Here is a 25,052-nt window from a genome sequence, read left to right as displayed (position 1 = left end):
TCACATTTGCAATTTTGGCATTCTACTATTTTCCGTTTCAGAAAAAGTGATACTTCCATTTTATTTTTTATCTTATTTTTATGCCTACAAATGGGCGAAATTAAACGAGTGAGTATTTTTTTTTTTTCCTGAAACGGAAGGAATAACGGAAAAGCACACTAGTTAACGGAGCCGTTAGTCAACATGACAATTCAGCAGTCAAAAAGTTAACAGTCGCTATTCACCGTTAAGCTTTTAAGTAAGCTTTACTGCTTTAGGCCCCAGCTCGGCTCAACTAGACTAACGCCATTAACATTCCGTCTCTCTCTCTGGTTTTCTCCAAAAACCCTAACTTTTTTTTTCTCCCCGGAGAAAGAAATTCCAAATTCCATGGCTTCTGAAGAAGATTTCGTTCTTCTCCCTGACGAAGCAAACCCTAGAAAGTTTTCGTTTTTCTTCTCTGTCAATAGAGAAGAAAGGGGACAAAATTCTCAAACTGAGAAACGCAATAGAATTGAAGAAGAAGAAGAAGAAGAACCCAGTAATGGAATCCAAAGAGAAGTGAGAAATGAAACTCCTTTATACAAAAAAACAAGGTCCAATACCACTCCCAGTACTATCCATAGTGTACCAGTTGGGGGTTATTATAAACCAGATAACAGAAAAGATAGAGAAGAATGGAATGATTTATCAATTGAGTGTTTGTTAAATGCATATACAGATAAATTTCATAAACTTAATCGAGGTATTCTTCGTGGTAGAGATTGGGAAGAAATTGCAGCTATTGTTACTCGGCATAATAAATCATCTGAATCATCACAAAATGGTGGTGGTGGTGCTAAGAGTGTTGAGCAGTGTAAGAATAAAGTTGATAATATGAAGAAAAGATATAAAGTTGAGTTACAAAGAATGAATGCCTGTGGTACTATTATTTGTCAATGGCCTTGGTTTGAAAAAATTGAACATATTTCCACTAATTTGCCTGCTGCTGTGTCTTCGCCCAAACCAATTAGGCAATCTAACAGGTATAACAAAGCTGCATTGTGCGTTTTTCTTTTGATTTGTAGAATTGGATTGTTGATATTGTTATCTTCTTGTATATGAAGAAGTTTTCATTATGTGTAATTGGCAGATTTCAAGTATGTTCTCCTCCTAGTGCTGGTGTTGGTTTAATACAGTTGGCGAATCCTAGATGGAAGAGAGTTGTATTTAAAGTAAGTGGTGCTTCTCTAGTTGGGGAAGGTCCGCACAAAACTGATCCGAAGGTATTGATTGTGATAAAAATGGAAGATGATTGATATGGAGTTGCATTTTATGTGTTGCATGTTGAATGATATTTTCGTAGCTTATCCTGTTTATTGTGAATTATGGAGTAAATGATTGAACTTTTGCATCTTCTGTTGTTAGGTTACCCTGCTGATTGCTAGAGAAGTTGCAAGGGCTTGTAGCCTTGGCGTTGAGGTATAGCAGGACTACAACACTTTTCAATGTTGCCATTTGCGAACTTCTTTTATCTGTCTTTATCTTATTCAGCATTGAGATGCCTGTTTATGCGCTTGTCTCAGGTGGCAATTGTTCTAGGTGGTCGTAACTTCTTTTGTGGAGATACTTGGGTAGCTGCAACTGGCCTAGAGAGATCAACAGCATATCAATTAGGGTATGTGGTTAATCATTAATCATGTGTTGGTTGTGGTGTAATCATGTAATTTGATAGTAATGTTAAATATCTACTTTTTTGCTGAAGACCTGAACCGATATATTCGGAGATATTAACTTGAGTGTTCAAAACCTAGATAGCGCAAGCGCAATGCAAATTAACATGTTCTCCGCAGATATTAACTTGAGCGTGTTGTAACTGTAATGGTACCAGGATGTTGGCAGCGGTGATGAACTCTGTACTTCTTCGATCTGCACTGGAGGCGTTGAATGTCCGGACACGTGTACAATCTGCATTTCCAATGCAACAGGTTACTGAGCCCTATAACAAACGAAAAGCTATCCGGCATCTTGAAAAAGGAAGAGTTGTCATATTCGGGGGCGTAGGTGCTGGAACGGGAAACCCACTCTTCACCGCAGATACCGCAGCAGCTCTGAGAGCATCCGAAAGTATGAACAACCTCTCACAATAATATTTTCGCAAGTTTTTCTTTCATCTCCTGTTGGATATCCAGTGTTCACACGTCACACCTTTATTGGGTTCTATTGTTTTGCTTGCTCTCTACGGTAATCTTGAATCATTTTTTTTCATTTCAGTTAATGCTGAGGCTGTACTAAAAGGCACCAATGTTGATGGTGTCCATGATTGCCATTCCGAAGACAGCAGCAGTGGGGCTTTTAAACACATTTCTTACAGGGAGTTGATCTCCACAGGAGTCACCTCCATTGATATGATGGCAGTATCATTCTGTGAAGAGAACGGAATTCCTGGTTGGTTTTGTTTCAGTTTTGTTTCTTATTGCAGTAACTCATTGTTATTAACTTAATTATATTTTTTTCTTTTGCAGTTGTTCTCTTTAATCTTCACGAGCCTGGTAACATATCCAAAGCGTTATGTGGAGAACAAGTTGGCACCTTAATAGATCAATCAGGAACAATTAGCTGATCAAAGGTGGAGTATCATCATCTTATCAAAAATTGTTTGGTTTGTCAATATCACGGAATTTCACTCTCGTTTTTTGAAGCTCTTGTCAGTAAGGAACCCTTTACCAGGACATTTTCGGAACCCTTCACCAAGGACATTTTCCCTCTCCACTGCTTCTCGTTTGTAATATCTTTTGTGTAAACTATCTTTGGTATAATTTTGTAACGCTTTCATGTTAGCGAAAGTAATCAAGTCTGGATTATCTATTGCTAGAGATGGTTTCGAGGGTATGGAGAGCAAAAGGGTTGTAGCGGATCATGCTGTTTCGTTTTAATACTAGTAAAGTTTAAATTTCGATATCTTTTTTTATCGTTTTCATGCCAGGAAGATTGGAGACAAATACTCCGTTTATTGGTTAATTAGAATATACACACTTTTTTTTCTGCTTCTGGAAACAGTACAGGTATCAAACATTATCTTAAATAAACCTAGTACATAGCTAACAGGTTTTTGGTTGTTGTGTCAACAAGCAGTTGGCAACTAGAAGGCTCAAATGAAGAAGATGATGCCAATTGCTGAATAAACAGATCCAAAGAGAAATAGAGGGCAAGTTGGAAGTAACGGATCAATAAATAGGTAGTTAAGCGTCTTCAGTTGCTGTGGTGGCAGTAGTGGTGAGTGAAGGTGAGACTGAAGGGCGAGATTCATCATCTTCCCCCAGCGGTGATTTCTCCACCCTAATGTCCTCGATCATCTTCACAACCTCTGACATTTTGGGCCTGTTGTCTACTTGCTCCACGACACAAGCTAATCCCACATGTAGCATTGCCACTAGCTCCTCCTCGATGTTCTTGTACCTCAGCAGCTCCGGATCAAATACCTCAGCCGTCCACTCTTCCTTGACCACTGACCGAACCCATCTTGGAAGGTCTACATCCACGTCTTGTCTCTCTGTGTTACGAGCCGAAGAAGGATATTGCAGTGGAGCCCTCCCTGTAACTACTTCCAATATTAAAACTCCGAAGGAGTAAACGTCAGCCTGAGGAGATAGCTTCTTGATTTTTGCTTGCTCAGGTGCTCTGTATCCTCCCAATCTTGCAGTGGCATGAACTGGGTTGAGAAGCAAAGCCAACCCAAAATCAGATACACAAGCTACACCATTCTTGTCGAGAAGCACATTTGATGATCTAACATTCCCATGTGGTATCTTCAGTGCATTGAACTCTTGATGGATCTTAGCCAGTCCGCGCGCTGCTCCCAGCACTATGCTGATTCTTGTTGTCCAGTCCAAAGGTATTCTCCCTGGCCCTCGGTTTCCTGAATTTGCATCAACAAAAAAGACAAAATATCAGATTTAATAGGAAAACACCAAGAAAGGGACTTTGTAGAGTGTTCTGCAAATACACTAACCATGGAGAAGTGAAAATAAGCTTCCATTAGGAAGGTAGTCAAACACCAGAAGCTTTTCTTCCTTGGCGTAGTAGTAGGCTCTAAGTCGGACAATGTTGGGATGCCTGAGCTTTCCAATCATATCCATGTACTGCTCGAATTCCTTTCTTGAACAAGGGTTGGCATCTTTAAGTCTCTTCACTGCTATGATCGACCCATTCTCGAGCTCAGCTTTATAAACTGTCCCTAAGCCTCCCTTTCCCAACATCTCCGCAGACGCTCTGAGCAGGTCCTCCAGCTCGAATTGCTTTCTCCGGTCAAAAAATACAAGCTTACTTCTATCTGGGTCGCTCTCTCCATTTCCATTAACACCTGCATAAACCTTCTTCTCACTAGAAAAGTTTCTCTCTCTCCTCTTTTCCCTCATTTCTCTGGTATATCTCCTGCAGAAATAAGCAGCAACGCAAGACGTGATTACCAGTAAGACAACAGCATTTCCCACGACAATCCCCACAATTGCAGCAGTACTCATGCCTTTACGAGACTCTCCTTTTTCTCTGTCGTCAGTCTTTGTAGGTAAGGAGCTGGGATTTGAAGGAACCACAGACTGATCAGGTACTGGAGGACTCATAGACGAGCAAACAGGAAGTGGGGTGGATCCACAAAGACCTGCATTGCCATCAAAGCTCCGCTCCCCGAATTTCTTCTGTAAATCCTCCGGGACCTGTCCGTACAACTGATTGTTTGACAGGTTTAACTCTTTCAGCTGGGGTAATGCCGAAAAGAGATCAAGAACCGGCCCTGAGAGAATATTCTTCTGGAGGCGAACAGTAATGAGACGGGTCAGTTTGGAGAACCCATCAGGGATAGGACCTTTGAGATTGTTATCTGAGATGTCAAGCCTGAGAAGACGATTCAAAGATCCAATTTCACTAGGTATGTCTCCTGAGAAATCGTTTCTAGAGAGGTAAAGGTGCTTGAGATTAGAACAATTAGTAATGGCAAGAACAGAACCGTAGAGACGGTTGTTATGGAGGTCTAACACTCGGAGCTGATCAAGTTTAGCCAATGAATCAATTGAACCTCGTAAATCTAAAGAAGGAAGAACGAGAAATGCTACTCGACCATTTATGCACTTGATGCCATTCCATGCAGAGGTACAAGCATCTCCAGAGGTCCAGTTTGCGAGGAGGCTGGCATGAGTATCCGTCTGAGAGCGAAACCGAATCAGCGTGTCTGTGTCATTGTTGAATTGAGCTGCAGAAAGTGAAAACAAGAAAAATAAAGTGATAGCTCTGATTCTACTGAAAGCCATAGCTTGCTAGAACCACTCCTGCCCTTACTTCTACTAGCAGTACTAGTATATTAGCAGAGTAAAGAAAAGATAAGTCTAAAGAGAAGAGAATATATTGAAGTTCCAAGGCTTCAAAGGTGAATGCTTTTGATATTTGAATTCAATATTTATGTTTTGTAAATTTCTTACTCTCTATCTACTTAAGTAGGTATAATGAGAAGTGGGGCAAAGATATATTGTTGGAGGTGATTATTGTTTTTCCACTTAACTTACTGAAATGAGTAAAGCAGAACAACACACTATTAAAGAAATACCTCCAAAGGGAGAATTTCCTTTTACCTTTTCTTTTGGTTTTTGATTTTTCAGTTTTTAATTCTTTTCCTTTTCTTAAAGGTAATTATCACAGGACTGTAATTAGGGGCCACCATTTAATTTTTATCTCCCAACAGAATTATCAACCAAGTAACCCAAAAAAAAAGAAGCAAAGAACACTGTGTAAGCCAACTGCCAAGATTGTCTTTGGGGTTCTGTTTTTTGAAGATTTTGTCTAAAGATTAGGGTTTTCTATTGGAATGATTGAGATGCAAAAAATGAACATGCACACAGAGGACAAAACGCTACTTAGCTTGTAATTTACATCATAGCTTATTATGGGTAATAACGAGACATAATGAGTGTAGACCATCCCTTCATTAACCACCACTTGCTCCCTGTAAAAAACACATCATCAATTTGTATGGATGAAGTTATTGGTCCCCAAGTTTTGAAGGTGCATTCAATAAACAGCTAAACATAAACCCTTTAAGAGTCAGAATTCCAGCAAAGAAGGGAACATAAAAACAGTAGAGAAAACAAAAGTGCAGTGATATGTGTGCGAGTGTTTACGGCGAGATTTACGGTGGAAGAACATAATCATAAGAGTACTGCTTTCTCTCTTCACATTAAATTTCTCAATTGAAATGGATTTACAAATAAGTTGGTTACATTATTGCAATCTGTACACAAAATTCATTCCTTATTAAGAGTAGACAGGGCCGAACCGCAAGCAGTGAATTTATGGACACAGGGATTCACTCGCTGATAAATACGATGAATTTTGAACTTATTTACCATGGTTGAAAGAACAAAATGATCCATTTACCTAGCTCTCTACCTTCTTCTATCTGTACAAAGCCTATTCCGCGCTCTAGGAAATTCCAGGAGCTTCTTCCTAACCTGATCCGAAATAAGTGTCGTGAATTGAAAGTTTATCAAATGCTTCAAAGTTCGCTTTAAATCCAATATATTGGCTTCCAAGCTGTGCACATCCAGCGCTCGGCCAATTGCAGTTACCCTCTCTTGATCGTAATGGGCAAAGGTTTTCACAGGGCCGACTGACTGAACCGCTTGGATTGTCATTGTCTGACATTACTGATATTGAAACTGAAAGATTAGATTTCTCATCAAACTGGCCATTATTACCATCTGGATTTCTTTTTGAAGGAGATGGCGAAACTCTTTGCTGTGTATCCCGTGGAAAGCTACTAAAATCTAATGCACAATCGCCATTATTGGAAAGATGAACCTTGCAACCCAGTGACTGGATCGCTCTCTTTATGGAAGCACTCTCCTTGGAGGCCTTCTTAGCCATGTCCATGGCTGAGTTGCTGATATGTTTCTCTCTTTGCAGTTCTGTAGTTAATTGTTCCACATTGTTTGTGATTTCCCTAGCTTTCCTTTCTGCCACTTCCTTTGCCTGCATTCTCAAATCAAAAGCAACCAGCAACAAAATTTTAATTTTAACAATAATGAATAACAAAGGTGTACGTCTTTTGATAAAACCAGCAGAGAAGAAAGAGCGCATAACAACATAACCTATTTCAGATAGTTCAGCCAGTAAAACCAAATCAGATTAAAAGAAAGATACATGAGGTGCAATATAATTGACAAGTGGTTCAGATTGATGCATATTTAGAAGAGTAAGGAGGAAGCAGAAAGGAGATCACGAGCTAAAATTACTACCTTTTGCATTTCATTGAACTTTTTGGCCATATTCCGGCATTGCGCTTCAAGCTCCCCAGATTGGGCTTCTGAGGGACAGGCCCATCGAAGATGGAATTGCGGCCAGAGAGTTGGAGCTAATGCTGCGGCTGGAGGTAGTAGTGGACCATTATGTTTCACGGCATCATAAAAGAGGTTACAGTGTGCATGATAACTTCCTTCAGAAGCTCGTAAATCAGCCAAGTACTCCCACAAGCACCCACAAGAGTCGAAAACACCAGACTTCTCCCTCTCTTTTTCACTGTGTTTGAATAAACCATCAGTTTATATTATAACACGATTTCAAGCAGTTAAAACAAGAGCTGTTCATTTAGGTTTAAAATTTATGGCAGAAATACCTATTGCATAAGAAGTTCCCAAAGCGACACGACAGCATGCAGTCAAGGAAATCAACTAAGAATACCTGGACCACCATGTTTTATGGATAAAGTGAGCAACTAGTTTTCATAGACGAGCCCGGAATCTCCGTAATGGAAGGAAATATTGAAGTATTAACAATAGAAAGATACATACCGATGAGAATTCAAAAGCAAATGGATACATCCTTAGTAACTGTGAGACGCAATCAATAAACTGGAAAAAGATCATAAGACATAAGCAATTTACTTGAAAGACATTAGGAGCACATAACAGCATTAAATGTCCACAAACACTTGATGGAATGAACTTATCAATGCCCACCTGTACAAAAATTGGAGAGGCATTGTTTGATGTCTGTTGGTGATTAGAAGCACTAGCTTGAGATGAGAATGGAGATCCTTGTGAGTGTCGCCCAGGTGAAACTGGAGGGATATTACTAGCTGAAATATGGCGGGATAACTCTAAAGACAAGTTGTTGTTTCCTGCTGGCATCCCCATGCGGTCTGCAAATGGATGACCAAATGCAAGCCAATCTTTTTCCACGAGTGCCTGGGAGGAAGACAAAGAAAATGTAGTTCCAAAAAACTAATAGCATGTGTAATGGAGTGATGGCTTAAGGAATCTGATCATAATTTTAACTATACATTGAATTAACAAACACACTCTAGCCGCCGATTTAAAAGAAAAAAAGAGAAGCTTGACAAACAAGGGGATTCATGTCCGAAGTAACAATAGATACAGTAGTCTGAGTGCAATACCTGAAATCCTTTAAAAGTGCGATAATATGGATCAAGCAGCAAGCTAGCAAGTGAGACCAATTGAGTGGTCCGATCCCATCCGTCACTGCAACAACAACTAGCTCGTTATAACACTAGTAACTGTGTATGAACAACATATACATGTGTCGGTGTCAGACACTGGTGTTAAGCTAGAAGAACATGGAGCACCTCAAAACAAACAAACTACTCGCTTCAATTCTTATGAATTTGCATTTTAGTCGTATTTTGTAACATCTAAAAATGCCATGCATATATAACTATATATTATGTTAAACACGAACAATTCAAGTACGCACAACAGCTAGCATCACAACCTGCAGATTTCCAATTTTAGTGACGAGATGTGTGTACTAGTTGTGGACATAATGGTTGTGATAGAAAAATCGGAAGCAAGGGTGCACATGATAAAAAAATATCCGCCGTTTCTCATATGAGCCACTGATACTCAAGCATAGCTATTTAGCAACAGACCAACACAGGGAGTGGGGCACTCAAAATAAATGATCAAAAGCTAATGGTTAGTAGAAAAATTAGAGAGGCAATCTCAGTAGGTGCAGATTGTTAAGATAGACAAAGGATGGAAGACAGTAAAGGAGAGGAAAAGTTCCAACCTGCAATGTACAAGCACTGACGCTGATTCTAGGGCCACTCGTGCAGCAATCCAGGCAGAACCAGCCAAAACATTCTGAACATGTATTAACCACCCACTGTCCCCAAGAGTAGAAACTGAAGCAGACATACTGCTAAGGTTGCCTCCTCCCCATGTCCATCCACCATTTCTCTGTTGATCGAAAAGATACAAACATTCAAAACCCAAAAGTCACACTATAAGGGACGCGCTACATTGATTCAATTATGAATTTTAAAAAATTCTCAGAAAGTTAACAAGATACATGATAAAGGTAGGTCAGTAAAGACAACTACAAAGCGTGAATGATAAAGTATCAGATGGAATTACGCTAAAGAGATTAGGAGCATCAAAATAAAGTTCAATTAACCCTCATTACCATATGAAATAGTGCATGCAGAAGAAAACATTACAGGAAAAAAACAAATATGACATGTTAATAAGTCAAACAAAATTCTGTCTGATAACTAACCAGGAATGATGACATTCCATCTGAAGAAGTTGCACCATGAGTATCCACGTAATCTCTGAGGCGAGAAAGACTTTCCCTCATGGCATGGATATTGTCAATACCAAAGAAAACAATCTGGTAATATGACAAGCACATAAACTATTAGCACACAATAAGAAAAAAAATTATATGAGACGCTAGATTCCCAACCATAGACATACCTCAGACTGGAAATAGTTGGATGATGATTCTGAGCCACCTCCCATGGCTCCATTTGCTAGAGCATTTTTTCTAGGTCTTGCATCAGCGATGTAAAGCTTTCTACAAAGAAGATGCAATCACTTAGCAATAGAAAACAGAGATAAAAGATGGCAGCATAGAAGAAAATGTTTAAAGTGAAATTGCACTCATCAACATAACTCTGACCAGGTTATATTCAAGAAAAACAAATGTAACCGAAGTTAGAGAGAAAGTACCTCCGGGGTCCCTTCCCACCTGGAATTTGAGTACAAAGAGCAGCTACAAGCTTCTCGTCAACATTGCTAAATTTAAGAACAATATAAGTCAACAAAGAAAAATCAAAAAATGACTCATAGACAAAATAATCCAACAACATTAGAAAACATCCACATTTGTACAAATACATCCACTTAGGATTTAGCACTTAGGATTACCTTATGAACACACTACTAATGGCCGGTCATTGAAAAGATGTAACAAGTAATACCGTGTTAAGAAGTAAGAAATAAAGGTAAGTAAAGAAAATTCCCACCTTCTTGAGTTCATCATAAGACCAACTAAAGGTTGTGAAGAACGTGCAAGAACAGCTCCCTTAACTACAGCATAAGACATTGTTAGATCAGCATTACTCATCAAGACTGAAAGGATAGCAACAGGTACCAATATGAAAACGGACCTGGGTCACACCATGTAATGACAGGTAACCGACACTTTGCCCGAAAGGCAGAAGCTTGTTGAATTTCCTCATCTCTAATAACACCAACAAATAAAGTTGTTATGGCAAGAAGATTTCACAATTAAGCACATCTTAAAGCACTTTAAAGGCCTCGAAAACCTCCAACAAGTTCTAGTAACATCTTTCCTATTCATACATATTTCAAAAATGCAGGCAAAAAGAAGTAAAGAATGGAAACAGCTTACCTAATACTTTTTGGGACAATGAAGGAAAACGGATACGTCGAGCTCAGTGCATAATTAGTATTTACACCACTTATTCTCCACAAATCATTAGATATGGTAAATGACCCATCCTCAATGGTATTTACAGATGCCTGATTGGAACCATTTCCAAGCAGCCGAAAATATTCATTCAGTAACCGCACCTTAGGGTTGCTAGTGTTGACCTTTATAGACCCAGAAGTAAATGCATAAAAATCCCACAATTGTGCAGACCTTGTATATATCCCCAATGCACGAAAGACAGCACGTCTCTGCAAGAGTTGAAAGACATCCATCGTTTTTATTAAAATGGCAACTGCATCATGTTCAATTTGAATCAAGACAGATCTTAAAAAAGTAATGCAAAAAAAGAAAGTATTTCTCATTTTTTGTAGATGAGGCGGCACCCGGATTTGAACTGGGGTAAAAGGATTTGCAGTCCCTCGCCTTACCACTCGGCCATGCCGCCAAACAAACGGATATGAAATAGAGGGAACGATCTCTTCTTTATCATTTCTTGAATCTCATCGTCTTTATCCCTTCCAAAACCTAAAAAAACCGTTTTTTTAACCCGGTTGATTCCCTTTGATTGATTGTACGGTATCTCAACTCTCAAAATAAACAACACCTAAAAACTTCCCCCTATTGAGACTTCAGATTAGTTTAAGAAGGAACACCTAAAAATGTGAAACACTTCAGACTTACTCCTTGCCTTTTCTATATCTATACTGCTTTTACTGCTCTCAGTTTAAGAAGGAACACCTAAAAGTGTTCACTTCTATACTTCAGGAGAGGGACCGCCCTGTCAAGGAGGAAGTTGCGGGTTCGAGCCCCGTCAGTCCCGAACTAGGATCCGATGAATCCGTCAACTCATTCCTCTATTTTCGAAGAAAAGGCAGGACTGAAAGCAAAATCTAATTCCCGCCGGAGGTCTTTTTTATCATCGAAAAAATACAAGAATTTAAATCATTCTCGACTAGTGCTGATCCGTGGGGAGAGCTAGATTTCTAGATTTAAGATTTCTTTCATTTTCTCTTTCCTTTTTTTTGCTCAAAACAGTAAGTTGAATCTAACAATTACTTCAGATATCATAATAATTTAAAAAACATTTTCATGCATTTGGCTTACCTGTTCCGTACGAGGGCGAAAACCGTAGACAATAATTCTCATATCTTTACCTGCAAACCAATAGCAAAGATATCAACAATGATGGAGCTGAGAAATGGTGATGATTAAGATGTAGTCTCATAGTTATAGGGTAGTGCATCAACAGATTAACCCAAACTACACTGCATAACTTGACACAAAAAGCTAACCAGCTAAAGCAAAAAAAATTTGTTAATTGAAAATCCAAGCAACTTAAACAGAAACCATTCAGAGAACGGCTGCAGTACTTTTTGATTGAAAGTATAGAAAGATGCAAGAAGAAAGAGTGAGAAGATCCACTGTGCAAATGCTCTCATTCAGTACAAAAGAAGGCAAACAATCATCAAACTAGAATCTCCTTGACCTCTTGTCCATAAAATAAACAAACCATCGAGATAAAAACAGAAAAAAGTATGGCACGTAATGTAGCATTATTGAGCCTCAGATGCTATCTGATTATGCACGCATATCAAATGGAAAGTAAATATACTAGTGCAAGGGCGTACCGGTAACCTGCAGAAGTCTGAGAGAAGGCGTCTTATCAGATTGACGAGGAGCTGGATTGGACTTTGCCACCTAAAATCACAGAGGGATAAGTAACAAGGCAGAGACAATGTTCATAACGTAGTAAACGGCCATGATGAAACATGGGGACATAACTGAAGTCATGTATAGGTGAGTTGGTCATGTAGCATAGGTGGTGTACCGACATAATTGTTAGTCAAAAGATTAATGGCAATAGAAAACTTGCAGCAATAATTACAAAAAAAATATAGTTCTATGACACCAATGCCCTGGAGGGCCAGCATAAATGGCATCAACATGATTAAAAAAACACTATTTTGAAGCATTCAAAAGAACTTACTAGTTTGGTGAACTTGTCAATTGTTGCCAATGGTATTGTTCCGAGTGGAATGATGTTCCTGGTTCCTTCTCTCTAGAAAAAGTAAAACACAAAATTAAATCATGCAGGAGCATAACAAAGAAAGAAGCAATTAAAATACATTAACTCCAGAAAAAGCTCCTTCAGACAGTCAAGACAATATTTCCATATCCACGCATTGGCATCCTATAGCTAAGGGCAGAGAATCAACAACCTTGACAATTTATCAGCGAGAAACCAACAAAACAAACTCTAGAAACACACCATTAAAACAACTACATCGTTTAACTAATTATGCAGGAGCATAACAAACAGTTCTCTTAATTCAACTAATTATTCGGCAACCTACAAACCCGACGCACTAACTAAACCAAAAAAACATGCAACACTACAAATTTAAGAAGAAAGGTAGTCTTGCATCAAAACTCAATTCACTTACCACAAAGAGAATGCGAAAATTAGTCACCAACAATGTACCTGCCTCATCTGTATTTACAAGAACAACACCTTGCCCCTGTAAACAAAACCCCCAAATTTCAACCAATAAGCTCTCTAATTCTAGGGTTTCTTTCACAACTAAACTGAAGAAAATGTCAAAATTAGACTACACTTTTTCTAGGGCATACAAATAACTGCAATTACGTTCCTCCCTATTAATTGCACAAATTCATTGATGAAAAGACAATTAGAACGTACCTTTTCTTTAACATCTTCGCCGTAGTATAAGAACTCGCCCATATCATGAGAAATTGACCTCGATTTTGGCTATTACATACAACAAACAAAATTACATTGTTAATTTCAACAAATTCAACAAAAAGAAACCCTAGAAATCGAAAAAGAGGAAGAGGGAAAGATAAGACATACAGCGAATTTAGTCCAATCAAGAACATCCCAACTACCAGCACCTTCCATCTTATCAGAATAAGATTCATCAGAATCGAAATCAGAATGTTGAGATTGTTGTGATGTTGATGATTCACGTAGTGATGATGATCGAATCGGTCTCGGTCTTGACCCCATCACGCCACGACGGTGGCGATTCTTTCTTTGCTTTTCTTGAGAGAGAGAGAAAGAGTGATTTGTTGTTGTGGCGATTCGGTGGTGGAAAGGGAAGAAGAAGTTGTTAATGGTTGCGTTATCCCACGTGATTAATCCCCGCCCCCGCCAACAGATCTTCTCTTCTGCTCTGCCTTTTCGGTTTTTTATACTTGGCCTTTTCTTTGGATTTTTTTAGTTTTTTTTTAAATACAAAATAGAAATAAGAATTTGAGGAAAAAAATTAAAAAAAAAATGTGGGGGGTGGTTTAATAATAATTCATAGTTTGTTGAATAAGAATAGATTTGATTTTAATACGGTTTTGAAACTTTAACACCTTGAGTCCAATCAATTTAAATGAAAAAAATGAATTTGAAATTGGTGGCGGTGGTTGGTTTAATATGGTGGTTGGTTTAATAATGGATTTAAGTCTTGGTTGCTTGGTCTATTTATTCCTCTCAATCAATTAATTTTTTCTTTTAACTCTTGGGACATGATGATGATAAAGATTGTGAGAATAGGTTATTAATTTGTTTTGGATGTATCTATAATTTCGGTTGCACCTCCACGTTATGTTTTTAACCAATTTTTTTTAATTCCAAAAGTTAAAATTCTCACCGTTTGAGATGATTTTTTAGATATGAGATCCTATATTTAAATAAAAGGACTAAATAAAAAATTCACATAAAATTTTTTACACCTTCTATCGGAGATGCTCTAATGTTGTTATAAGATAGTCGATTGATATCATTTATAGCTTGATTCCAGTAACTTCCACGACCCGATTGTTGTATTCTTGTTTAAGTACAGCTGGATACGCAACGCTTGTCGTAGACTGCCGGACCAGTACCTTAAAGATATCGCTCTCATTTGTTTGACTAAGTCAGTCTAAATTGAACATGCTTCTTCTGCCAGGTTACTACATCTTGAGTCATTTTAACAAAAAAAAAATGTGGGACGTATATTTCGAACATACATATCGATTCCAAGACACGATTGTGCATGAGAGAAGCTCAGCACGATCAATTACCCTAGTACAAATGATTTTGAAAAAGAAAACGATAAGTGTTAAACTGCCTTACACAAGGGCTTATGCGTTTTGAAAGTATATATTATAAAAAATAAAAATCATGCCATGTATATGAATGTGATAATCATGAGAATTTAGACCCTTCAATTAAACTTTTTCAAGCATGCTTTGTTTTTCCGGTTTCCACTGTTACCAATTAGGATATTAAACATGCAAGAGTTTTACAGACGACTTCCTTTACTTGTTAAACATGCAATAAGGTGCAGGGAACCTCTACTTTTCCATTTTTTCCCTCGACTACAAGCTTGGCTTTAACTTCAATAATTTTGAACCCTTTACACTGCAACCATGTCCTTAGACTTATCCTTGTGGTTCATAAAAGTTCCAGATATATTATGTTCTTTTCAACATGCATGACATCCAATTGTCTTGAATTTGCAGAGATTAATTAAGTTTGAAAATATTTACAAACAACAAAAACATATTGAAAACACGGGGGTCTAACAACCTCACCCAATATTTCGCTTAGCAATTTGTATGGACTAACTCCAATATACTTTCAAGAGAATCAACTAGACAGTCAGACTCAATCTTAATAAAAAGCATATCAAAGAGTTATATCTCAATCTCTCAATTCAATCCGCAATCAAACAAATAACATTTTGCGAGTCTGATTGGATATAAGAGAAATAACTTGAAAGGTACCAAAGACCAATGTTCAAGGATCAATCAACAACCAAAGGTTGGATTTACCAATTGATCGATTCAACACACAACCTGTGATATTTCAATTATATAACAAAATATAAGCGGAAAAGAAATAACACAGACACGAGAATTTTGTTAACGAGGAAAACCGCAAAATACAAAAAAAAAACCCGGGACCTAGTCAAGATTTGAACACCACAATGTATTAAGCCGCTACAGACACTAGCCTACTACAAAGCTAACTTCGGTCTGGAATGCAGTTGAACCCTAATCAATCTCACATTGATTCAAGGTACATTCATGGTCCTTACGTCTCTGATCCCAGCAGGATACGACGCACTTGATTCCCTTAGCTAATCTCACCCACAACTAAGAGTTTCTACGACCCAAAGTCGAAGATTTGATAAACAAATATGTATCACACATAAAAGTCTATTGAATAGATAAATCTGTCTCCCACATATATACCTACGAGTTTTGTATCGTCTTTTGATAAATCAAGGTGAACACGAACCAATTGATAACCTGGACTTATATTCCCGAAGAACAGCCTAGTATTATCAATCACCTCATAATAATCTTAATCGATTAACGAAACAAGATATTGTGGAATCACAAACGATGAGACGAAGGTGTTTGTGACTAATTTTCTATCTTTCCTATCGGAGATATAACTCAATCCAATCTTATGATTGTACTCAATCACGATACAAAACAACAAGATCAGATCACGCAACTACAGAGAAAATAATTGGTTATGGCTTCACAATCTCAATGAAGTCTTTGAGTCGTTAAAATAGGAGATAGAATAGAGATACTTTTGAGTGATATATAAGTTCAAGTCTCCACATACCTTTTTCCGATGAAGTTCCACAAGTTCCTCGAGTAGTTCTTCGTCTTCATTTGATGAACGTCGTGGAGTCTAAAGCTCAACTACACTTGCTATCCTAATCCGGGACTTAGCTATAAGTAGACTAGAAATCAAGACTTATAGTTTTGTCAACTAAACTTGACAAACAAGCTTGAGATAGCAACGCTTGCGAATTCGACCGAGCAGTGCTCTAACAATCTCCCCCTTTGTCAATTTAGTGACAAAACTATCATTATATATGGAATACAAAATAAATAAACTTTATGGCTTCTCATCCAAATGCTTGATCTCCTTCTTTCTTCAACATTAATCGAAATCTTCGTCACTTCTAAGTACTCAAATGATTCTAAAGATGTTCAGTTCAGCATCATCGTTGTTGAATATCCGTAGCTATAACAATAAGAAAACAATAGCTCTCAATCATTGTTATACAGTGTCATAGTATTATTATGCAGCATCAAAGTTCAATTGTATCAAAACTTTAACAAAAATACTATGGCGATATGTATCACTCTCCCTTAGTCAATACTTCATATCACATGAAAACCACCACCCACCCCACCCCACCCCCCCCCCCCACCCCCCCTTACATAATGATCGAAAATCATATGTATTTGTAGTGTGAACTACACATTAATTCTCCCCCTTTTGTCAATAAAATTGGCAAAGGTACGAAAATTAGTGGGATCCTAATGAAATTTTCATAGAGATACTCCATGACCAAAAGAAAAGCACATATCTAGATGCAATCATATAGCCGAAACTAAATGCATTCATCAAGGAGTTTATAAAGATACAAGATAACCCCTATTATATTCCATAGCCGCACTCCCCACAAAGATTTGGCAATTAGGCACAAGTTCAATTAAGAACTCCCCCGCATTCATTCCCGAAAGAACAACAAGAGCGACCTTACTTTCACAAGAAAAGAAGGATTTCTTTGGACATTAGTAAATCACATGAAACATGAATTTGTATCCAAAAATCTCAATTAAATTAACCACAAGAGAACCCATGATTAATTTAATCGGAAATGCGCTCACATAAGAAAACTTATGGAGTCGCACAGTATTTACATAAAGATATGGATTAGGGAAGACCAATACTGCAGAATAGACAAAGATTCATTATATTTTTCATCACTATTTGCACAATGACATATAATAGACTTGATCTTTGTAAACAAAAGTTCATCCTATTTTCCATCAATATTTGCATAATGACATAATAGGCTTAACTTTTGTTTGTCAAAAGTTCATTCAATCTTTTATCAATACTTTCATACTGACATATGATAGACTTAATTAACTTTTGATCATGTATGGGACAATCATAGTTCACGGACGCAAACACACATATCCAGTAACAAGTTGCAATATATGAAACCATAAAGATTAATACTGCAAAATCATCTTCCAAATAAACTTTAGAATTTAAATAAATAAATCTAAAAACATTGCAAGATGAAAAATGTTGGAAATAGCTATGTGTACTCAAAAAAATTGTTATTCCAAATCCTAGTTATCCTTCTTAAGACATAGGAATAAATTCTCATAAGAAGTTTCCTAGATATCAATACCTTTGAAAAATTCTTTATCGTCCCCGAACTCCTTGTCGGCAACAACAATTGGGACATAAGGTTCATGAAGATAAGAGTTGATATCAACAAACCTTCTTGACTGATGTCGAACCAGGGCCTTTTGAATCTCAAGAGTCTTAAACAGAAAAGCCTTTATTTATTGCACTTCCTTTCTTAATTCCTTTAATTCTTCAAGAACACCATAGAATTTCTGAAGATTTCAAGGGACAGCTCTTGGTTTTCTCACATTCCTCCTCTTTTTTTTCAAGTTTGAGTGAACAGGAGGAATGTCTTTTTCCTTCATGATTGATAGCTTAACAATCATATTAACATATTTTCCACCAGAAGTTATGATGCTTGGAGTCTCCATAACAATATGGATTTGTGAGAGGAATTTCTTAGAACATGCTCTACAAGCAAACTTGTGATTAAAAAAGTTTCTCAGGGAAGGAAAAGGGAATGTAGGGTTACATAACTTTTATACACTTAAAGGATTCTCGTACGCACAACTCTTGCCTTATAAAAGGTAGAATTGTCTATTTTAACCCTCTTTTATTGATAAAACAGAGAAGAGTCCTTTCAATATCAATAAGATATGAAAAGATGGAAGAATTCCAAAAGATTAACAACAAAACAAAGAAAGAACACTTTTTTTCTAAAGCTGTGGAGTGCCAACTCTTGTCTCTTTTGAACCATGCGTGTGAAACAAGACACTTAACCAACACAATTACTTTTTGCTGGGGTGAACAACAATCTGTCCACCATACCTTTCTTGAATGAAATTCCTAATTTTCTGTTTCACTGACTATTCATACCAATATCCTTTTCTAAACGGTCTAGACACATCTTTGGATATTAACTTCTTTGAAGAGGAACTAAGATTACATACCTTATTCGATTCTTGAACAAGTTTTAGCTTGTTAGCTAATCGATTTGCTCTTCTTTGAAGTTTGTTGACATATCTTATCTTATGTTTGTACTTGAAACATTTTGATAACTCATGACCTCTAAGAGTACAATAGGAACATGTCAAACTGGAGGAATGTTTATACATCATATCTGTGCAAGCTGCTAGACACACATTGGTACCTGCAAAATTTGAAGAAGAATTTCCAGAGAGCAGAGATAAATCCATTTTATCCTCCAATGTGGTTGAAGTTTTTTCTGGAAGAATATCGAGGTTGATGAAAGTATTGCTACAATTATCAAATCAATATTTTCACTGAAGAGTGCAACATTTGATTTTTCGTCTTCATTAGAATCATAATGGTCAGACATTTCATCAAGACTTGCAGCAAGACCTTTGTTTCCAATGTACTTTCTACGATTGGGACACTCATTTGCAAAATGATCAAAACCTTTACACTTGAATCATTATGGCATATCCTCGTCATTAGTATTGTAAAAATCCCTGTTTTTAGGAGGAACACGATTATGAGGTTAAACTGATGACTTAGGTTTGCCTCTAGTAAGCCGTTTACTTCTCTTCGAAAGAAGATCTCTAAACTGTCTTGTGACCAATGAGAATGACTTGTCAAGATCTTCATCTGAAGAATCAGTCTCAGAAAGATCATCATCAGAGATGCCAACACTTTTACTTTTTGTTAGAGCATTGCTCGGTCGAACTCGCATGCTTTGCTATATCAAGCATGTTTGTCAATGTTAGTGATCAAAACTATAAGTCTTGATTTCTAGTCTACTTATAGCTAAGACTCGAACTAGGACAGAAAGTGTAGTTGAGCTCAAGACTCCATGGCGATCATCATACAAAGACGAAGAACTACTCAAGGAACTGGTGGAACTCCATCGACTAAAAGGTATGTGGAGACTTGAACTATCTATCACTCAAAATTCTATTTACTCTATCTCCTATCTTGATACAAAATTAGTTTTACTATATAAACTTTGATTATACACATTTGCTATTTCGAGCCGAGTTTATCTCGCTTATCTATTTCTCGAAATATGTGTTGGTAAGCTTTCGCTTTGTCCAAGCTCATCTTTACTAGTGACCAAAGTCATATTAAGTTTCAATTACTTGAAAATTGTTTTGAAGAAAAATAGTGTGTGAACAACAACTATATAACGTCCTCTAAGAATGTTTCAATGATTGAAATGAGAGTTTAGATTATATAACCATGGTTGGATATAAACATTGTTTGGTAACTCATACGTGTATAAGTCCTTATTCCTTGAACCAAAGTATGCGTACTTTGCTGCTCAGGAAAACCAGAACTAAAGTCCGCTGATAGACACATTTTTGTGTCTAATTTGTCCTCAATGTCCGTATTGTTGGAACTCTATTTTTGTACTAATATTGTGTTTTTATGTATTTTTAGGAAATAAACATTTTTTGGAAAATTTGGCTCGAAAAATTGATTTTGGCACCCGGAGGACAAGTGTTATTCGGACTCTCGCTTTTGGATAAGGGGTAACCTAATTACTAAGGGCACCCCCAGGACACCTCTTCTTCATTTGAATTTCGATTTTGGCGGGAAAATTGGTTCATCAACTGGCAGAATTTCAATCGACAAAATGAAGGTGTTGTGGTGCGATTCAATGGCTCAAACTTGGTAGGAAGATGTGATATATCCTAAGGAAGACATTTTGGTCAGTGGGTTTGATCGGAATTGGCTGGAAAACGCGTGATGATTCACCAAACCAAAACAGAGCAACACGCACTGTAAGCAAGCAAAACTGGAGTTATAGCGTGCATGGAGGAGTTATACTAGCATTGGACGAGTGCTGAGGCGTGTAAAAGGCAATTGGGAGTGTGCAGGAAGCAAGAGTACGTAAGAGTCTTCTATTTTTGGCAATTATTCCCTATTTTTGGACAGCGGCAATAATGAAGATTATCTCGAGTTATGGCGAGATTAAACGCGCCTGTTGGGTATAAAAGGACTCCTTGGGTCGAGTAGAAGGGCTGTCGAGAGTTTGGGGTCGAGAGGAGGAGTGTAGAATCCATAGGAATTGAGAGAAAAATTGACAGAGAAACTGCTGCTGCTGCTGCTCTGAAGAACAAGGAATCGGCCACGGTTTCTTCATCCAAATCGCAACAGTTTCTTCATCTTCGCAACAGCATATTCAGCCACAGAACTTTATTTTCCGTCACCATTTGTTTCTCTGTAACAGTCCAACATCGTCTTCGCAACAGAAACTGCTGTTGCGATTTCTCTGTTGCATTGTTTACTCATTTGTAATCAACTTTGGAGCAATAATAATATATTTTGAGACTATGATTAATATGAGGAGCTAAACCCCAACACTGGGACGATGGAGGAGGCCAAACTTCATACTTGGGGTAATTTTATTTAATTCTATATTTACTTTTTGCACCAATTTTAATTGAATTAAGATTTTAATTAATTATTTGTGATTTCATTTGATGGTTTATGCTTAGTCCTAGGGATTTTTGATATGCCATGCTTAAGAAATACAAGTAATATTTTATAAAATCTATCTTGGCAATAAACTAGAGTTAAGATTTGTTTTGTTTTGAACTATAATCGCCTAGAATTAAATTCTGAACCACTTGAAAATGAAAAATGGCCGAATCTTTAGTCCCAGTACCTCTCTACCAATTTGTCAATATTTGTATATATATTTATTTTCTAAAAAATTATCCTTCACAAGTCCGAGAGTTTGAACCTCATTACTACAACCATGAAAAATCTTTAATCATTTTGGCGCCGCCGACGCGGATTTGTGCTTAGGTAGAATTTTTTTTTTTAGGTTTACTATTTTTTTTTAGAATTATTTGTTCCTTTTTACTTTGTCTTTTTGTCTTTGATTTACAGGTTCGAAGTGGAGCACTAAGGACTTGGAAAGGAAAAAGCTTAAAGCGAAAAGCGAAAAGAGAAGAAAAAAGGACAATTTTAGGATTTAATTTTTAATTTTTAATTTTTTTTAGAGTGTGTGAGGAAAACTGTAATTTTTTTTTATTTATTTTGGACTTTAGACTTTAAACAATTGGACTTTATTTTTTTTAACCCTACGGAAGGGTATTATTAAAAAAAAAAAATTATTATATAAACTGTGTACAGGGAAGGACGACGATTACTATATCGTCTCGGCCCCTCGGGTTCGCACACGGCATAGGAGTCGTGGCCCGAGTCGACGACAACGGTTCATCGCCCGTCTGGTACGGGAGGTAAGTCCAATCGAAACACCCGCGAATCTCCTGCAAGTGGGTTACTGTCTGCCTTAAGGTGATAATTGTTTGAGGACGAACCGGACTGTCTTTATTTTCCTAGTAAAGGGCAAGGCCTGGCCTAAACAAGATAAGGGTTCGGATTTCATCACCGTTCTCTTCTTGCCCGCCTTAGGAAAACGAAACCGAACGCGAACCTAAGCTTAAAATTTGGAATAGAACGAGACCGATAGGGTAACGAGCTTAATAGGAAACTCGTTCGAAAAATATTGGTTGCTCTTTAAGCACACTCCAAAGTTCATGATGGTTTCTGTGAGTTGAATGCGTGACTGCGCCGCCTTGTGATAGCGGTGAGGCCTTGGGTATCAAAGCTCTACTAAGCTTCCCTCGCCTCTATTCAACTTACTTTGACTCAGATTGATTCCAGAGGGGTTTGCTCAAATTGCAACGAATTCCCTTTCGAAAGATAGAAGCTGGTCTAGAAACAATCTAAGTGGAGCCATCATGCTTTTTGTTTGCTAGAAATCTTTAGGTTTGTTTTGGTGGAGTCGAGTCGGCCTTGTTTGTGATTGTGTAGAATTCCCTTGCAACTAAGAATGTCGAACTGGTATGATAGAAGCCAATACAATGAGTATCGACCTGAATTTGAATATGGACATCATCAGTTTTATGACCATGGTGGGAATAGTAGTTGGGAACGCCAACCTTTTCAAGGTTATGGTTCGTACCATAGTGAGCCCAATTATTATCCACACACGAATTGGTCTTACGAGCAAGAAAATCAGGAATATTATAGTACTAGTCATGCGTTTTTGGAAAATTACTTAAAAACTAGTCCTGATTATGACATTTCTAAACCTGTTCAATCTTTAGAAGAAACCTACCAACAAATTCGAAGGGAGTATGAACGTGCAGTTAGTTCAAGAGAAGAGAGTACACAGCGGTCTAAGATATTCAATGAGACTTGTGAAAGTATAAGTGTTACACTCAGTGAAATTCAAGCACGTTTAGAGGCAGAAAATGAACAGTTAGCTAATGCTGCTCGAAAATCTAAATTTCCAAAATAGTGCTTCCAATTTTACCCTTGATGTAAATAGTGAATATTTGCCTAATTTAGAGGACGAGGTTAGAATAAAAGACACTACTTATTTAGATAAGGTTCAATCATTTTCGTACTATGATGATGAGGATAGCAGTAATGAAGAATCTGAAATATGTAGGCATAGTGATCAGGAGTCTAGTAATCCAATTGAGTTGTATAATGATTATATTATTTCTAGTTCAAATCCAAATAATTTTTATGATTATTCACCTATTCAAATGGACGAGGATTTGATTAGGGATACCACCGTTTTAGACGACGTAGTATTTCCTGTTTACGAAGCCGATAGTGGTTTAGAGGAACGGGTTCATTTCGAAAATACTGTTTTAGAGTCTAGCGACTTAGAAACAATAGTCTTGGAAGAAGAAGATAGACCCGTAGAGATGAGTAAAGATGCACTACCTGATAATAACTTAGAAGAATCTCTTGAATATTTTAAGGACTCTGAAGATACGGAAATTCAAGAAATAATTAGAGGTCTATCTAGAGACACTGAAAACTCTAAGTTTGGGGGTGATTATCACTTCCCTAGTGCCTTACCTTTAACTCTCATAAAGTCCCTACACTTAGGACTTGATATCTGTGCCTCGACCATTTTACAAGATTACCTTCATACTCGTTTTCCCGAGCCTAATGATGTCCATGAAGGAGTTCAGTCGTTAGAAACCCATCCTCTGGTTGATGTGGTTTGCCCAGGCTATGATCCCCAGATTGACTTTGTTTTCCCACCAAATAGTTTTCTTCCAACTGTGGGAACGTTTATATTCCAAATGTGTCGAATATTAAGTTGTGAGACTAGACCTAAATGCTTTAGGAAATTAGAATCGACACATTTGCTTAAGAATGACCACTACTCTCATTGTGGTCAAATTTGTAAGTCAATCTTATTGGCTTAGAGGATCCTCAGTTATTTAGGTTATTATTGTGCGCTTCTAAGATCATATTTGAGTTTTTCCAGACTCTAGGACCTAATAATTTGGATCCAACCTATGAGGAAATGCATCCGAGGAAAATATTTTATTTAGACCCTTTCATAGAACCTGAACCTGAACCACAATTAGATATAAATTTCTTAATCAAAAACTAGATAAGGGCATGTTATTCTTGTTCACTTTCTTGGGTTATTGTAGTTTCCTTTGGTCAGCTCTTTTTCGTTTTGAAGACCCACAGTTATTTCGACTGTTACTTTATGGTTTGAGTTGACTAATCCTTTCCTAAGTCTGGCTGAAGACTTTAAACTTAGCACTTCTTGGGAGGTAACCCAATATTCTTGCGACACGGTAATATCCTTCCTTATCTCTTTTGCTTCAAGTGGTAACAGTTTCTCCTTGTTCATGCTTCTAGTTTCATCTTTAGAACATTGAGGACAATGTTAGATTTAAGTTTGGGGGTATGGGAGAAACTTTTTAGTTGCATAATAAATAAACTCCAGAGCCTAGAAATTTACGCCTATTAAGGATAGCACTAACCAATCTAAGTGGATGGAAACATTTTTGTTTTAGGAGTTGAGGAACCAATCTGACTAGATGGAAACATCTATAGAGTCTATTCATAAAAGCACAGAGCTCAGGTGTTAGAAATAACATGATAGTTTCGCCATATCTTGTCGAGTCCTTTTCACTTTCTATTTTTAGTTTTCTTTGTTTCAAGTGATTTGGTGGGGCACACGATTCAAGTTGTTACCTTTGCTAGGGTGAAATAGAGTGACTGAGTTACCTTTTCAAAAAAAAAAAAAAAATTATTATTAGACCGGACCAGTTAGACCAATCGGAATAAGTATTAACACTTGGATAGCAATATGCGTGTGTTCTCCCTGTTTCCGTCGCCTAAGCAAGCGTGGAATGCAGGACCCGTGGGAACTATC

General features: G+C 37.4%; 3 protein-coding genes and 1 non-coding gene across 4 annotated transcripts; 1 reads left to right on the top strand and 3 right to left on the bottom strand.

The window, feature by feature from the left end:
• Nucleotides 1-287: 287 nt before the first annotated feature.
• On the top strand, nt 288-2,919 carry LOC113322237 (uridylate kinase-like). Its single transcript, XM_026570293.1, has 7 exons — nt 288-1,004; nt 1,112-1,244; nt 1,387-1,440; nt 1,545-1,636; nt 1,850-2,085; nt 2,233-2,406; nt 2,484-2,919. Exons 1-7 carry the CDS (start codon nt 370-372, stop codon nt 2,579-2,581), a joined length of 1,422 nt encoding a protein of 473 aa, XP_026426078.1. The 5' UTR covers nt 288-369; the 3' UTR covers nt 2,582-2,919.
• A 26-nt stretch (nt 2,920-2,945) lies between these two features.
• Nucleotides 2,946-5,535, bottom strand: LOC113322235 (leucine-rich repeat receptor-like protein kinase PXC1). The gene is made up of 2 exons (XM_026570292.1): nt 3,971-5,535; nt 2,946-3,877 (listed from the first exon to the last, which is right to left on the bottom strand). The coding sequence occupies exons 1-2, from the start codon at nt 5,262-5,264 to the stop codon at nt 3,201-3,203; spliced, it is 1,971 nt and encodes a 656-aa protein (XP_026426077.1). The 5' UTR covers nt 5,265-5,535; the 3' UTR covers nt 2,946-3,200.
• A 617-nt stretch (nt 5,536-6,152) lies between these two features.
• On the bottom strand, nt 6,153-13,925 carry LOC113322234 (phosphatidylinositol-3-phosphatase myotubularin-1-like). Its single transcript, XM_026570291.1, has 19 exons — nt 13,577-13,925; nt 13,406-13,474; nt 13,149-13,223; nt 12,692-12,763; nt 12,333-12,402; nt 11,809-11,858; nt 10,663-10,952; nt 10,418-10,491; nt 10,274-10,337; nt 9,978-10,043; nt 9,723-9,822; nt 9,523-9,636; nt 9,034-9,203; nt 8,402-8,486; nt 7,965-8,192; nt 7,797-7,856; nt 7,622-7,686; nt 7,245-7,524; nt 6,153-6,978 (listed from the first exon to the last, which is right to left on the bottom strand). The coding sequence occupies exons 1-19, from the start codon at nt 13,730-13,732 to the stop codon at nt 6,454-6,456; spliced, it is 2,613 nt and encodes an 870-aa protein (XP_026426076.1). The 5' UTR covers nt 13,733-13,925; the 3' UTR covers nt 6,153-6,453.
• TRNAC-GCA lies at nt 11,079-11,149 on the bottom strand. The gene has a single exon. It is a non-coding gene; the product is annotated as a tRNA-Cys (tRNA).
• Nucleotides 13,926-25,052: the final 11,127 nt, after the last annotated feature.

The sequence above is a fragment of the Papaver somniferum genome, chromosome 11 (genome assembly GCF_003573695.1).
Source record: "Papaver somniferum cultivar HN1 chromosome 11, ASM357369v1, whole genome shotgun sequence".
Taxonomy (NCBI): Eukaryota; Viridiplantae; Streptophyta; class Magnoliopsida; order Ranunculales; family Papaveraceae; genus Papaver; species Papaver somniferum.
The sequence above is the reverse complement of the archived record's forward strand: the minus strand, read 5'-3'. Positions and strand labels throughout refer to the sequence as shown.